Source organism: Maylandia zebra, linkage group LG1, assembly GCF_041146795.1.
Source record: "Maylandia zebra isolate NMK-2024a linkage group LG1, Mzebra_GT3a, whole genome shotgun sequence".
Classification (NCBI taxonomy): domain Eukaryota; kingdom Metazoa; phylum Chordata; class Actinopteri; order Cichliformes; family Cichlidae; genus Maylandia; species Maylandia zebra.
The window spans coordinates 30,009,874-30,021,927 of NC_135167.1; the positions used below are offsets into that span (position 1 = coordinate 30,009,874).

A 12,054-nucleotide genomic window follows, 5' to 3' on the forward strand; every position below is an offset into this window, starting at 1 on the left:
CCACGTTAGTGTTAAGAGTTGCCTTAATACACTTATTGTGCTTTTGATGCTTAAAAGCAGGCATTTACGAGATCACACGACGCCGCTAGTTGATTTCATCTCCACATTTCTTTCTCAAAGAGCTCTGGTTCGTGTTTTATACTTCTGAGTTCAGAATCGAGGTTAAACTATTTCTCCTGTACTTAAGAACAAATTAAAATTACTGATTCCTTTTATTAATCCCCTTTTGTATCCACTCTATGTGTCATTTCAGGGGGTCTTGCTTACTTATATATCAGCTTGTTGAATTGTCAGTAAATGTGACTTTGTGTGTCCCGAATGAGGTCTGTATTTAACCTTTGCGTGTGTGACCTCTGTTTGCTTCTCACCTACACAGGAACAGTCTGTCTCCACGATCGGCTGACATTTCGTTTCTGTCAGACACTTCGATGGCTCGGCCGTTGCCACCTCCCCAACGTACAAGCACAGTGCTGTAAATCCTGCAGCCAGCACCCCCACTTCAGCAGGCCTCGCAGCTAAGGTGCAGCTCACAAGCACACTGATTGTACCACTGAGTGATGTAATCTAATCATCATTAAAAGTCAACAATCTGAGCCCTTTTTCTGAACTACGGACTGGTTATGAATCTTACACACACCTGGACTCTGCATGTTTGTGCTGATGAAATTGAACAAGCAAAGTAGCGAGATTGTAAATATTTGTTTGCTGCACATTTCTTTGTTACATTAGACATGGGAGTATCCAATCAATGTAGCCAGCAGTATGATGCATTTTTAGATATCCGGTTGTTCAGTGATGACGCGACGAATCCTACTTCCGGGTCTAAAGTAGTCTGCGTTTAATATGGCTTTTGTGTTGTTAACATGTTTAATGTTATATATTTTCTTCTATTTGATCTCAAAAAGCTCCTAAAACAGTCAGTGATCACTGTTGACCTCCCTCGGCTTTTATTACCACTAATCATTTATTTAAGCTCAGTTTTTAAAACCTTAGGATGTAACTACAGCCCAGCCCATGCAGCAGTATATGAATGACTAACCTCGTATTGTGGATGGATTATCTCAGTTGTTCTCCTGGCTGAAGTTTGGTCCTTTTACAGCATCCTGCCATGCGATTACATTTGTTCCTGACCACCGAGAACACTCACGTTAACTTTTATCGAGTGGAAAAAAAGTTAGCTTGTTTATATTATGCTAACATAGCTGTGTCGCTAGCGGTCACGTAGCACATCATTATATACCAGCTAGCCAAACTTCAGTAGCCCTACAAACGTCACTGCTGTTTAGTTTTCTGTCTTCATTTATGTTGGAAGTGATAACAGAGCTGTACGTTTTAATTTGTTTCCAAAACCCCGCAGTCAGGACATGCTATATTGTATTTAGATAGAAGCTAGCGAGCTAACTCCCTGCTAACTTCTAACTCCGTTAAATGTCATAAATTCCGTTTTCATGGATGCCTGGATGTTATACTCAATTGTTACACCTGGTAGAGCAGAACGCTGATCATTTTATTACAGATGAAAGACTTTAGACAGTTTTTCAACTCTCAGTAATGCCATGGTGATCGTTTGATATATGGACCTGCAGCGGAGTTTAGACCCAGACACGGCTAGTGACGTCAGACTGAACAACCGGATAGACAAACCACTCATTTATTGTAGCTTTATGGCTGGTACAGTGCTTTAATTTTTTGGACAGCAACGGAGACTGTACACGTTAGAACCGACAGGATATAGCTCTCACTGTGGTTTTACATACAGCATGAAGTGGTACAGATGTCATAAAGAAAAAATAAGTGGTGCATATTTTCTAAGTAACAAATAACTGACTGTTTGCAGAGCCCTGTCCCTTAAAGTGTGATTTCAGTTTATTTTAACCAGCTATATTTCTAATTTTTTGTGGGTGTTTTGGCTCTCAGGTTTAGACATGCTATAAATGTGCTCTCCTACCAATGCAGGCTGTTAAAAATTCAGAAATATTTTCATTCTTTTCAAATCCTACACCTTTAACATTTATCATGACTTATGAAGGCCACCGTTGTTTAGTGACCACGCCCCCACTCTCTGCATTTATCTTGCATTTGATTGTGGTTTTCAGTTAAATGGAAACAAGAGAATGCATATTAGCCTTCAGTTTTTCTGTGGATAGGAAGAAGACAAATAGGTGGGAAAATCCTGAAGGTCATGAAAAAAGATGGCTTACCAAAGACCTGTGCTTGTGTTTTTGGCACTTCTCTTCTGAAGCATGATGAATTTAGTTGATTAAGAGAGTTTACTGAAAACAGAATGTGTCTAAACACCTTTGAAAAGCACTTAAAATCAAGATTAAAAAAATGTCAAAGACTGGTAACATTAAATGCTCTCCTTATAAGCAATAAACCATTCATTATAGCAGTTGCTGCCTTTGATAAAAAGCCCACAGACATGACCCTGATAACAGAGGAACTCGACACATCTGCCAGTTTATTCAGATCAGCCGTTCATAACTGATCAGTGTTGTCCAGAAAAGACTGAAGGAGCTACTTCTGGATTTAGACATGTTGAATGTGGCTGTGTTGTGGCTAGGAGATGTGTGCAACCCAGTAATGTTTACACATGCGAACATGAAAAATGATTTCAATAAAAAGTTAAAGCTAGTCTCTGAAATTCTATTTATAATGACCTTTACCAAAAAATGCTCTCCCTCTGTCAGCACAGAGAAACAGTTGCTGCACTGACAGAATTTGCAAGCGCAATTTGTATTTATTTCCTTTTTTATTTTGGAAAGTCTCAAAAGGATATCGAGCCTTTATTGTGAAAATTTTGTGGAAAATAAATAATCAGATGGCGGTGCATGGCTTTATTTAATTAGCAACTTGCCCACATGAAGTCTCTGCTGCAGTTTATTAAACTAAATCGAAGAATTTTGTTTATATGTTATCCAAGCTATGGATACACTACGCTAATCGAGCTAGCTAGCTTTACCTGCAAACATAGTGTTCCTACTGTTCAAATAGGGTCACCTTTGGTTCCAAGATAGCAAATACTCTTCCAAATTTTGACAAGCGAGCAGAGATGTGAAGCTTAGGTTTTATGCTGTGATTATTATACTGTAATCGCTTCGAGGGACAGTTTAAGCAAACTTTTACTTTGTGACTTTAAAGTTACAAAGTAAAATGTAAATTTCAAAAGGAAAAGCTGCAGTCAATACCTGGTGCTTGAGGCCACATAGCCAAAAAAAAACATTGTGTCAGGTATTGGCAGGCCCAGTGCCTTAACTTCTTGAGTACTGGATCATTTGATGTCAACAATAACTCTTGATTAAAATAATGGTCGAATGGAGGGAAATTAAGATAACATAGCACATCATAATACAATAGATTCAGAAGGGTAAATTAGTGGAAGAATCAGTAATATGTGGTATTTTATACTTTTCTAGGTGTTTAATTATTGCCATGTTCTGTTATGAGAATTCATGATAATTACATATTCATTAAAAACTTTCTTCAGAAACTGGAAAGTAACTCAGATTTCTCAGTTCAGTGCCGTCATATATGGTCTTACATATCTAATGATTAAAAACGAATAAGCAAGCTTCTGTAAAGCTATTAAACAAGTGATGATAAGGAGTAAAGGGGAAAAATCACCACATATCTATATCCTTTTGTCAAAAATCACAATAAAAAGACCAAATTACATATGTATGTAGTGTAGCTGAAAAGAATTGTAATACCTAAAATTCTGTCCAGTGAATGCCAAGTTTTTATATATTTGTTATTATCAAAGATTCATACATCATCAGAATGTATGATGACTTTACAATTACAGAGGATTATTGTGTACCCCTGGCTTTTTAGTTGCTTGTTGCTCTGTTTGACACATTTTTAATGTTATTGCACACCACTGTGCAAATGTCTCGATCTACCCCTCATCCTTTTAAAATTTGCTTCCAAACACCTAAACTTTCTTGTAGTGTAGTTTTAGTGTAGTGAGGGATGATTTTTGACAGAATGGAACAAAAAAGGAAGAGATTTGAATGTCCTTCAAGAAGCCTGGAGAACTATTCTTAGAAGACTACTTAAAGAAATGAGAAGGAAGCTTGCCTAAGAGTTCAGTTGAAGAATAAAGGTGCTCATACCAAATATAAAATGTATTAATTGTACAAGAGTACAGGTACAGACTGGCTTTGCCTTATATACTGTATTTCCATGTGTTTGCTGCACCTACGTCCTATTTTCCTAACAAAATATAAAGAAATGAGGCGTTGCTTGAGAATTTTGCACAGTACTGTAGCATTAACATGTATGCAGTGGCAGATTTACCAACTTGATATCAAGTAAACATGTAAACGTTTTGGTGTTTTGTGCGACTATCAACGAGATTAATGCTGGACTCACTTGTGGTTCAAAGCAGCAGCTTCTTGGGAAATGAAAGAACTCGTAAATTACTTTTGCAGTTACCAAATTTTGGTAACTGCAAAGGCCATTGAAATAGGCCATTGAAATACCTCTGAAGCATGCTGCTGGATTACACATGTAATGATTTTTCTCCTAACTTTGTATAGGGAAAAGTCTTTGCCCGGATCATGACAAAGAGCCAAGGACTGTGACATTTAAGATAAATTTAAGATATAACCATGACGAATGAAGCCTAGATGGTAAACCTGCCAGGTGGTTATTGATGTGTGTAGAAGGGAGCATGTTTCATTTTTTACCAAACAACAGGCTAATGGATGAGGACTCTAATCTGTCTGATTCCAGTAAAGGATGGGACAAAACCACTAAGCACTGACATAGAAGCATTTGGGGCCAATTAACACCACTGAAACATTAGGCCTAGAGACCAGGGTTATTTATATCGCAACTCAAAGTAATGGATATTATGCCTGGCCTACTTTAGGTAGTATTTGGGCATGCTAATGGTAGTTGTTTATCTTGGAGCAGACATAGTATTTTTACAACATTTTGATATGTCATAACAGGGAAGGCACAGGTGAACTCAGGGTACACTTGCATGAAACTCAGACTTTACTAATATATGTTTGATATCAGCCTTGCTGTTACCACTAAGATAAAATGTTCTGTTTTTCACACCTTTGCTCATTTATTCTCATTAGTAGTTCTTCTTATTTTTGAAGGCAAAAACAAGCCAGTACTTCGACATGTACAACCTTTATATTTACAGACAATTTAGATGAGTAAAGAACTTTACATACCTGCCACGTTTAGTTGCATAGTTGTTTTTTATTGTTTTTTTTGTTTTTTTTAGTTTGTTAGTGATTTATTCCTGTACTTTGTTTTATTTTTAAAGATTCATCTCTGTACATTTAATGAAATTGTTGGTTTCCAATCATAAGATCAACCACTTATGTTGAATGGACATAATGCCACATGTGTAGTAGTCATTAAACACGTTCACACTGAAGCAATCAGATTGTTAAGTAGCATCTTTTCACAGCACTTACACCGTGGTATAATTAACTTTAATGAACCATTAAAGTTTAGCCCATACAATAAATGTGGAGAAAATGGCATTCATTGAATTAGTCTGTGAGTGTTTTGTCATTAAGTATGCATAGTGCTACACTGTGCTAAACGCTACTAATTAAAACGTGTGAAACACAAAGATTTTATGGCTGTAGCCCTTAATAAAAGGAAATATAAATATGAGATGTCACTTATTTAAATAGAATTTTAATAAATGTCAAATGTGAGACAGTTATTTATGCATGCAAGATTTGAGAGGACAGAGAAATTGGAGCTGTCAGAGTTTCTAAATACCAGCAGGAATTACAGTTTATTTTCTTTCAAATTCCACAACTTTTACATACAAGCTTGTTGAACAACAACGTGTGAACACTTGAAACTCTCATAAAAGATGAGATTGGTACATACTCACTAGTCAATATTAACACCCAAGGGATAGGATTTAATTGGGTGAAGCGTGGTCAGCTATGGCGCTGAGGATCTAATGGCTTTACACCAGGGTCACATGCTAACACGTACTGTGTAGTGTTCAGTTACAAAGGAGAGTTATGGAAAGAAATTAAAGTATTGTGTATTAATCATAAAATATTCAAGAAATAATCATTGTGAAAAACTTTTGCTGTACCAACAGGCAAATTTAATACAACCGAACTTCATGTGCAAAATGTGACTATGATGTCACCTTCTTGATATTCAGAGTCAGTTTTCCAACGTAGCTTGTTGTCCTGACGTTTGACGTAGTTGTTTTCTTTTTTTAAAAATCAGTAATCAACAGGTGGCAGCGTCAGCATCGCTGTGAACTCTTCGTATTTGACGATCCCATTTGACTTGATGTGTGCCTCTCTGAAGAGGTCGTCCACTACACGAGGAAGATGGAGAAAACATAAGAGCATAAGTGGATAAGCAGCCAAATCGCACCATAAATTATGGTTATAATTAGTGTTATTGCTGTTGCTATTGTGAGATATTTAACAGGGATGAAATAAAGAAAAACAATATTGAGTGAAAATAATATTTTGCAACACAACACATTATATTTCAGTCACAAATATTCCCTTCCAGTATTTATCTGTGAGCTGTACTCATACTAGTTTCCTAAGGGTTTATGTCTCTTCATATCATACACCATGGACCCTTGTTGACTTAACTACAAAAGTGTAGTTAAAGATTTTCATTCCAGTACTTTTTCATGTCTTGAAAATGTCCTGAATACTCAAAATGGTTGTCTGTTGTCTCTTCTTTTAGGAAATTGGCATTACTATCTTCTTCAGCAGTTCGGGAATCCAAAAACTTGATAAATGTCTCCCCACTGAGAAGCCTTTTGAGCTTCATTTAACTATAAACAGCTTAATGTACACAGAACCCATCCACAGACTTTGAAATACAGCTTATGTTGCTCTGAGACCCGTCACTGTGTGAATGAGGTGGCTTTGAAAAACTTAAAAATCCACCCTGGAGATTTAACCAGATATCCGAATCCCAGCAGGAGTCCTTCCATTAAAACTCTCAGCTTGAGGTTCATATTTAACGCTTTACATCTGAAGTGAAACAAAACATCAACAAGAGAATTCACAGTGTCCTTAAATGACAGGAAGTGCAAGGGACTCCGGTGCTTGGGTGCAGGCAAAAATAAAAAGCCTTCTTACTAAGTAAGACATTGTCTGTGATTTAATTAGGCGATACAAAAAGTTGTGACGCTAAATCACTTAAGCTGCATCATATGCCAATCAGTCACAGATTTTAGCTTTTTGTGGAAATTAAAACAAAGCCTGAGGATCAACTATTCAGCAGCTTGTCAGGGGAACAAGTTCAGTACAAAGGTGGTGTCGCCCAGTCCGTCCCCCTGGTGTCACAAAACTTGTGCCCCCTGTTGGATTGACCTGTACGGTCAGACATCTGCCAGGGTTTGACTTCAGCTATGATTTCAAGGTTGAAAAAAAAATTCTATAGAGGTCACAGATGATGTTACACACCTCTGTGCTGTAACCCCTTCAGAGAACAAAGCTTATAAATAGTCCTCAACATATGTCTTTGTTGACATTGCTATTGCTAGGGCTTTACTAGTATTCATAATATTCTGTCGGGTAGTGTTAGTGAAATATTTCACACAATATCTCTCTGATGGGAAAACGAATTGTCGCTTAATCAGCATGCAACACAACAGCAAATGCATTTCCTGACAGGAAGGAGGGAGTGGCCTTTAGGAGCCACGGAGTAAATACCAGGAGAGAAACTATTGTAATTACCTACGAGATTCTGAGCTCAGCTCTAAAGACAAACTTCCTGCGATTAGTCACTTTTTGAGGGGTGGATCAGTTACTGTGTCAAGATGCAGAACACGTGTATCATTAAAGAAATCAACTGTGGAAAACTATCAGGTTCAGAGTTCATTATAAATTCATTTTTTTCTCCTGATTCAACATTTGATATTTACTGCAGTCATAAAGTATTCAGATAAATGGTGGTTTATTGGTGTTTCGATGTTCGATACTGAAGCAAAGAATAAGTTCTTTGTACTTATAGAAATATGGAAATGGTTTATTGGTTATTTCTCTGCAAAGGTGAGAGGTGCATCTCTTTGCATCTTCCTGTGAGCAGGATTAAAACTACCAAAATGAATTTCACAAACTTTGTGGAGAGACAGACCATAGTGGTGTCCTTCCTGTCGTGCAATGCCCTACAAGCTCAGCTATTTGAGCTCAGATCGAAACGTCCTCAAGATATTTATTAGAGACCTTAAGACTCACTTTGGATTATGAAACACTACGTAATCATCTAATATTGGCAGTATTGTTGCGAGGTATCAGTAAAAAGGCTCAGCTGTAGGCCGGTAAAAACGTAACATCTCATTAATTAGAAACCTCACTTGCTCTACCTTCTTTGTTTGTGAGTTTCTCTCCTAACATGGTGAGCTTGGCCCGCAGCTCAGATGCCTCGATGTATCCCTTCTTCTGCTTGTCCGTCATCTTCAAGGCCTCCAGGATTTCCACTTTGGGATCCTCCTGTTGCATCTGTCTGTGCATTATTGACAGGAACGTAGAGAACTCCACCTCAGCAGACTTTTCTAAACACAAATGTGAAATCAGGTGGTACATTTTATTTAACCTTGACTTGATGATTAATGTAAGTTTAAAAAGAAAATGCCCTTTGCTCTTGTACTTCTTTAGGCCCTTTGTTATTTTTATTTGCTGTCTTTTCCCTGCATTTCTTAAGGATATATAGTGTTATACTGTATGTAGCACACATTAAGAAGGCTGTAAGAAAAATGTACAAAACCACGAATTTTAAAGCACAAACACCAGTTTATGCTTCAACGGTAGTAGTAAAGACTGTCAGTGCAATTTGAAATTACTGTCATTTAAACGTCACCTCTCAGACTTGTCCCTTATGCTACACCCACAACAAGCTGTTATTCAAAGACAAAAAGACTTTGATTTACTGCATGTTATAGTTTACCAATTTTGTGGACTTGTAGATGTCTCCTGATTTCACCAGGTGTGGGGCTTGTACCCAGGCAGCGCATAACTGTGATCAGGTCATTGTTATTTATCTTGCCGTTTTGATTCTTGTCATACAATGAGAAGCACTCTTTGTACTCTGCAGTGGGGAAAACAAAGTTTTTGAATGACAGTACTTTTTTTCCCCCCTTGTTGTAATTAGTGAGGAGCTTTCACAGTAAATCTTCGGTAAACAGGAATTAATTAGACTAAAAAAGAAGAGAGTTTGGTTGTTTTGTACAAATAAATAATTTCAAACATCAGTAACAGAGTGAAACAGTGATTGACAACATGCACCTGTAGATGAATCTTACCATTGATCTGAGCTTGTGAGAGGAATTTAGCCTGCAAGGTGACAATAGTGTGGCGTCACTTGTTAGGTAAATACAGAAAAATGGTCTGTTGTGTAAGAAAATACACAAAATGGCTCAATGGAAAATGGAATTTCTTACCATGTCTGAGACTGCTGCGTTTCTGTTCAGGAAGAAGACAGTTTACTGAAGCCTGCGTCACCTGTCCCTCCACCTCTGTTTAAAGTCCAACACCCGTCGTAATTTAATATCTGTTGCTGTGGAAACACAGATATCGGATCCACAGCGCTGCATTGTCCTTCCTCTTACCACCCCTCCCATAAAAGGGACCGCTTACTACTAGACAACTACCATATGTTACCACAGTGACACATCATACAAACGTTGTCTAACATCAAGTTAAAAGCAAGATTTAAAACTCCCAGATAACTTCAGATAAATATCTAAGTGATAGTATGATGTTTTTTGTTTTGTTTTTTAATTTAAAATGCACATTTAAAAAATCCCATTCACCATGGAGCAGTGCTATACAAATCATATTAGAATCCAAATTTTGCAATAACAAACTGTGCAGGAACAAATATTTGCAGACATCTAAACCCACCTGTAATGATGCAAATAAATGTATACATTTATGTATTTTTTCTGGATTTGTGCTGATATTCTGTTTCGCTCCATTAAGATCAAACTACCGTAAAAATTAGACTTTTTTTTCTAAGTGAGCAAACATAGAAATTCAGCAGGGGATTAAATATACTTCAGCTTGAGGTTTATATTTAATGCTTTAGTTCTGAAGTGAAACAAAACATCAACAAGAGAATAGTTGATGTTTTGTTGCGTGCGTCAGACTCCGTTTTATCTTTTAAATCCTGTTTAAAAACTCATTTATTCAACATAGCTTTTCCATCTACTGTAGTTAGTGTCCCTATTTTATATTTGGTTCAATTTCTTATTTATGTACTTCATCTTTTAGCTATATCTGTTCTTAGTAACTTTGTTCTTATATTCCCTTTTATTGCTGTATAAATAAACAAATAAAGTTGTATTGTATTGTAATTCACAGTGTCCTTAAAAGGCAGGAGGTGCAAAAGACTCGGGTGTTTGGGTGCAGGTGAAATAGAAAGCCTTCTTACTAAGACATTGCATGGGATTCGACTAGGTGATACAAGAAGGTGTGAAAAGATGCTAAATCACTTAAGCTGGATCATATGCCAGCCAGTCATATGACCCAGACTGACTGACCAATCAACAGAGAGCCTGTTATTTATGTAATGCTGATGTTTCATGTTAAACTGAGACTTCTTATAGTGGCCTCCACTTAAAGATTAGTCAGGTTTAATCTTGTTATTTTAATATTTTGTCATTGTGTTGCTATTTATTTTTACCTTTTATAAATCCATATACACTATACCGCCAAAAGTATTCACTCACCCATTCAAATCATTGAATTCAGGTGTTTCAATCACTGCCACAGCCACACGTGTATAAAATCAAGTAACTATGCATGCAGACTGTTTCTACACACATTTGTGAAAGAATGGGTCGCTCTCAGGAGCTTCCAGCATGGTACCGTGACATGATACCTCCTGTGCAACAAGTCCACTCATGAAATTTCCTCTATACTGAATATTCCACAGTCACTGTTAGTGGTATTATAAAAAGAGGAAGCGACTGGAAACAACAGCAACTCCACGAGGAGAGTGAGGTCAACAGATGCTTAGGCACTTAGTGTGCAGTCGATCACGACAGACCTCCAGACTTCATGTAGCCTTTAGATTAGTTCATGAACAGTGTGTAGAGAGCTTCATGGGCTTCCATGGCTGAACAGCTGCATTCAAGCCTTACATCACCATCATAGACAATTTCATGCTCTCAATTACGTAGGAACAGTTTGGGGATGGCACCTTCCTGTTCCAACATGACTGTGCACCAGCGTCCACAAAGACATGGATAAGTGGATAACTTTGGCCTGCACAGAGCCATGGCCTCAACCCAATAGGGGTAAATTAGCCAAGGCTTCTCAGTATCTGACCTCACAAATACACTTCTTTAAGATTGTTCAAAAAGTCCCATTAACACTCCTGAACTTTGTGGAAAGCCTTTCCAGAAGAGTTGAAGCTGTAATAGCTGCAAAGGGTGGGCCAACATCATATTCAAACCCTATGGATTAAAAATGGGATGTCACTGAAATTCAAATTTGAAGGCAGATGAGTGAATACTTTCCACATTTTAAAAAAACAACTATTATTAAGGGGTTTTTTGTTTGCCATGCAACTAAATTTCTATAAATATGCATATTTTAAGATAAAGTAATATACTTATATACTGTAACTACTTCTTTTTATCTTTTCCGACAGTCAAGAGAGGACCATGTGTAACCATAGCACCTGTTTCTTCAGGGGTGTTAAAGATCAATATTACAGCATTCAGCTGTTAATAGACTGGATTCTTTGAGGCTATGCAACGTCAGCTTTCTCTTTTTCCATTCAGGTTGCTTCGTGGCACCGTCATATGTCAGATTAATTGAATTCTTTAAAAATAATTCATTGCCAAACATTCCCAAAATGTCAATGCTCCACAGGTGTTTAAGTGGCACTTAATTCATTTGAATTAACAGCGAGGCTTGAATTTGTGCCTGATCTTAGGGTCCTGTGCAATAGATTTTTAAATGCAACACATTCACAAGTTATATTTGAATGACTGGTTGCAGTCGTGAGGCAGTGATTGGTTTCTAAGTAAAACAGAACATGTGTAATGGTAATTGAGAGGTAAATAAAGGACCA

At 37.3% G+C, this 12,054-nt stretch overlaps 2 protein-coding genes across 3 annotated transcripts in view; one reads left to right on the forward strand and one right to left on the reverse strand.

Moving 5' to 3' along the window:
- adamts7 (a disintegrin-like and metallopeptidase (reprolysin type) with thrombospondin type 1 motif, 7) overlaps positions 1 to 5,401 on the forward strand; it is a 109,031-nt gene extending 103,630 nt beyond the window's left edge. For both annotated transcript variants that reach the window (XM_076884639.1, XM_076884641.1), the window contains exon 24: positions 377 to 5,401. In XM_076884639.1, coding sequence (XP_076740754.1) covers positions 377 to 519 — 143 coding nt within the window. In that variant the 3' untranslated portion in view covers positions 520 to 5,401. The remainder of the gene's footprint in view (positions 1 to 376) is intronic.
- On the reverse strand, positions 5,201 to 11,920 carry calml4a (calmodulin-like 4a). The gene is made up of 5 exons (XM_004557971.4): positions 9,413 to 11,920; positions 9,275 to 9,305; positions 8,920 to 9,060; positions 8,339 to 8,527; positions 5,201 to 6,322 (listed from the first exon to the last, which is right to left on the reverse strand). The coding sequence occupies exons 1-5, from the start codon at positions 9,413 to 9,415 to the stop codon at positions 6,225 to 6,227; spliced, it is 462 nt and encodes a 153-aa protein (XP_004558028.1). The 5' UTR covers positions 9,416 to 11,920; the 3' UTR covers positions 5,201 to 6,224.
- Between the last annotated feature and the right edge of the window lie 134 nt (positions 11,921 to 12,054).

What these genes read in the sequence shown, in the direction of transcription:
- calml4a (XM_004557971.4), bottom strand. An exon ending in CTCACAAGCTCAGATCAATG is followed by an intron (nt 9,061 to 9,274) that starts GTAAGATTCATC and finishes TCCCCACTGCAG; the next exon opens with AGTACAAAGAGTGCTTCTCA. An exon ending in GAAACTCACAAACAAAGAAG is followed by an intron (nt 6,323 to 8,338) that starts GTAGAGCAAGTG and finishes TTCCTCGTGTAG; the next exon opens with TGGACGACCTCTTCAGAGAG.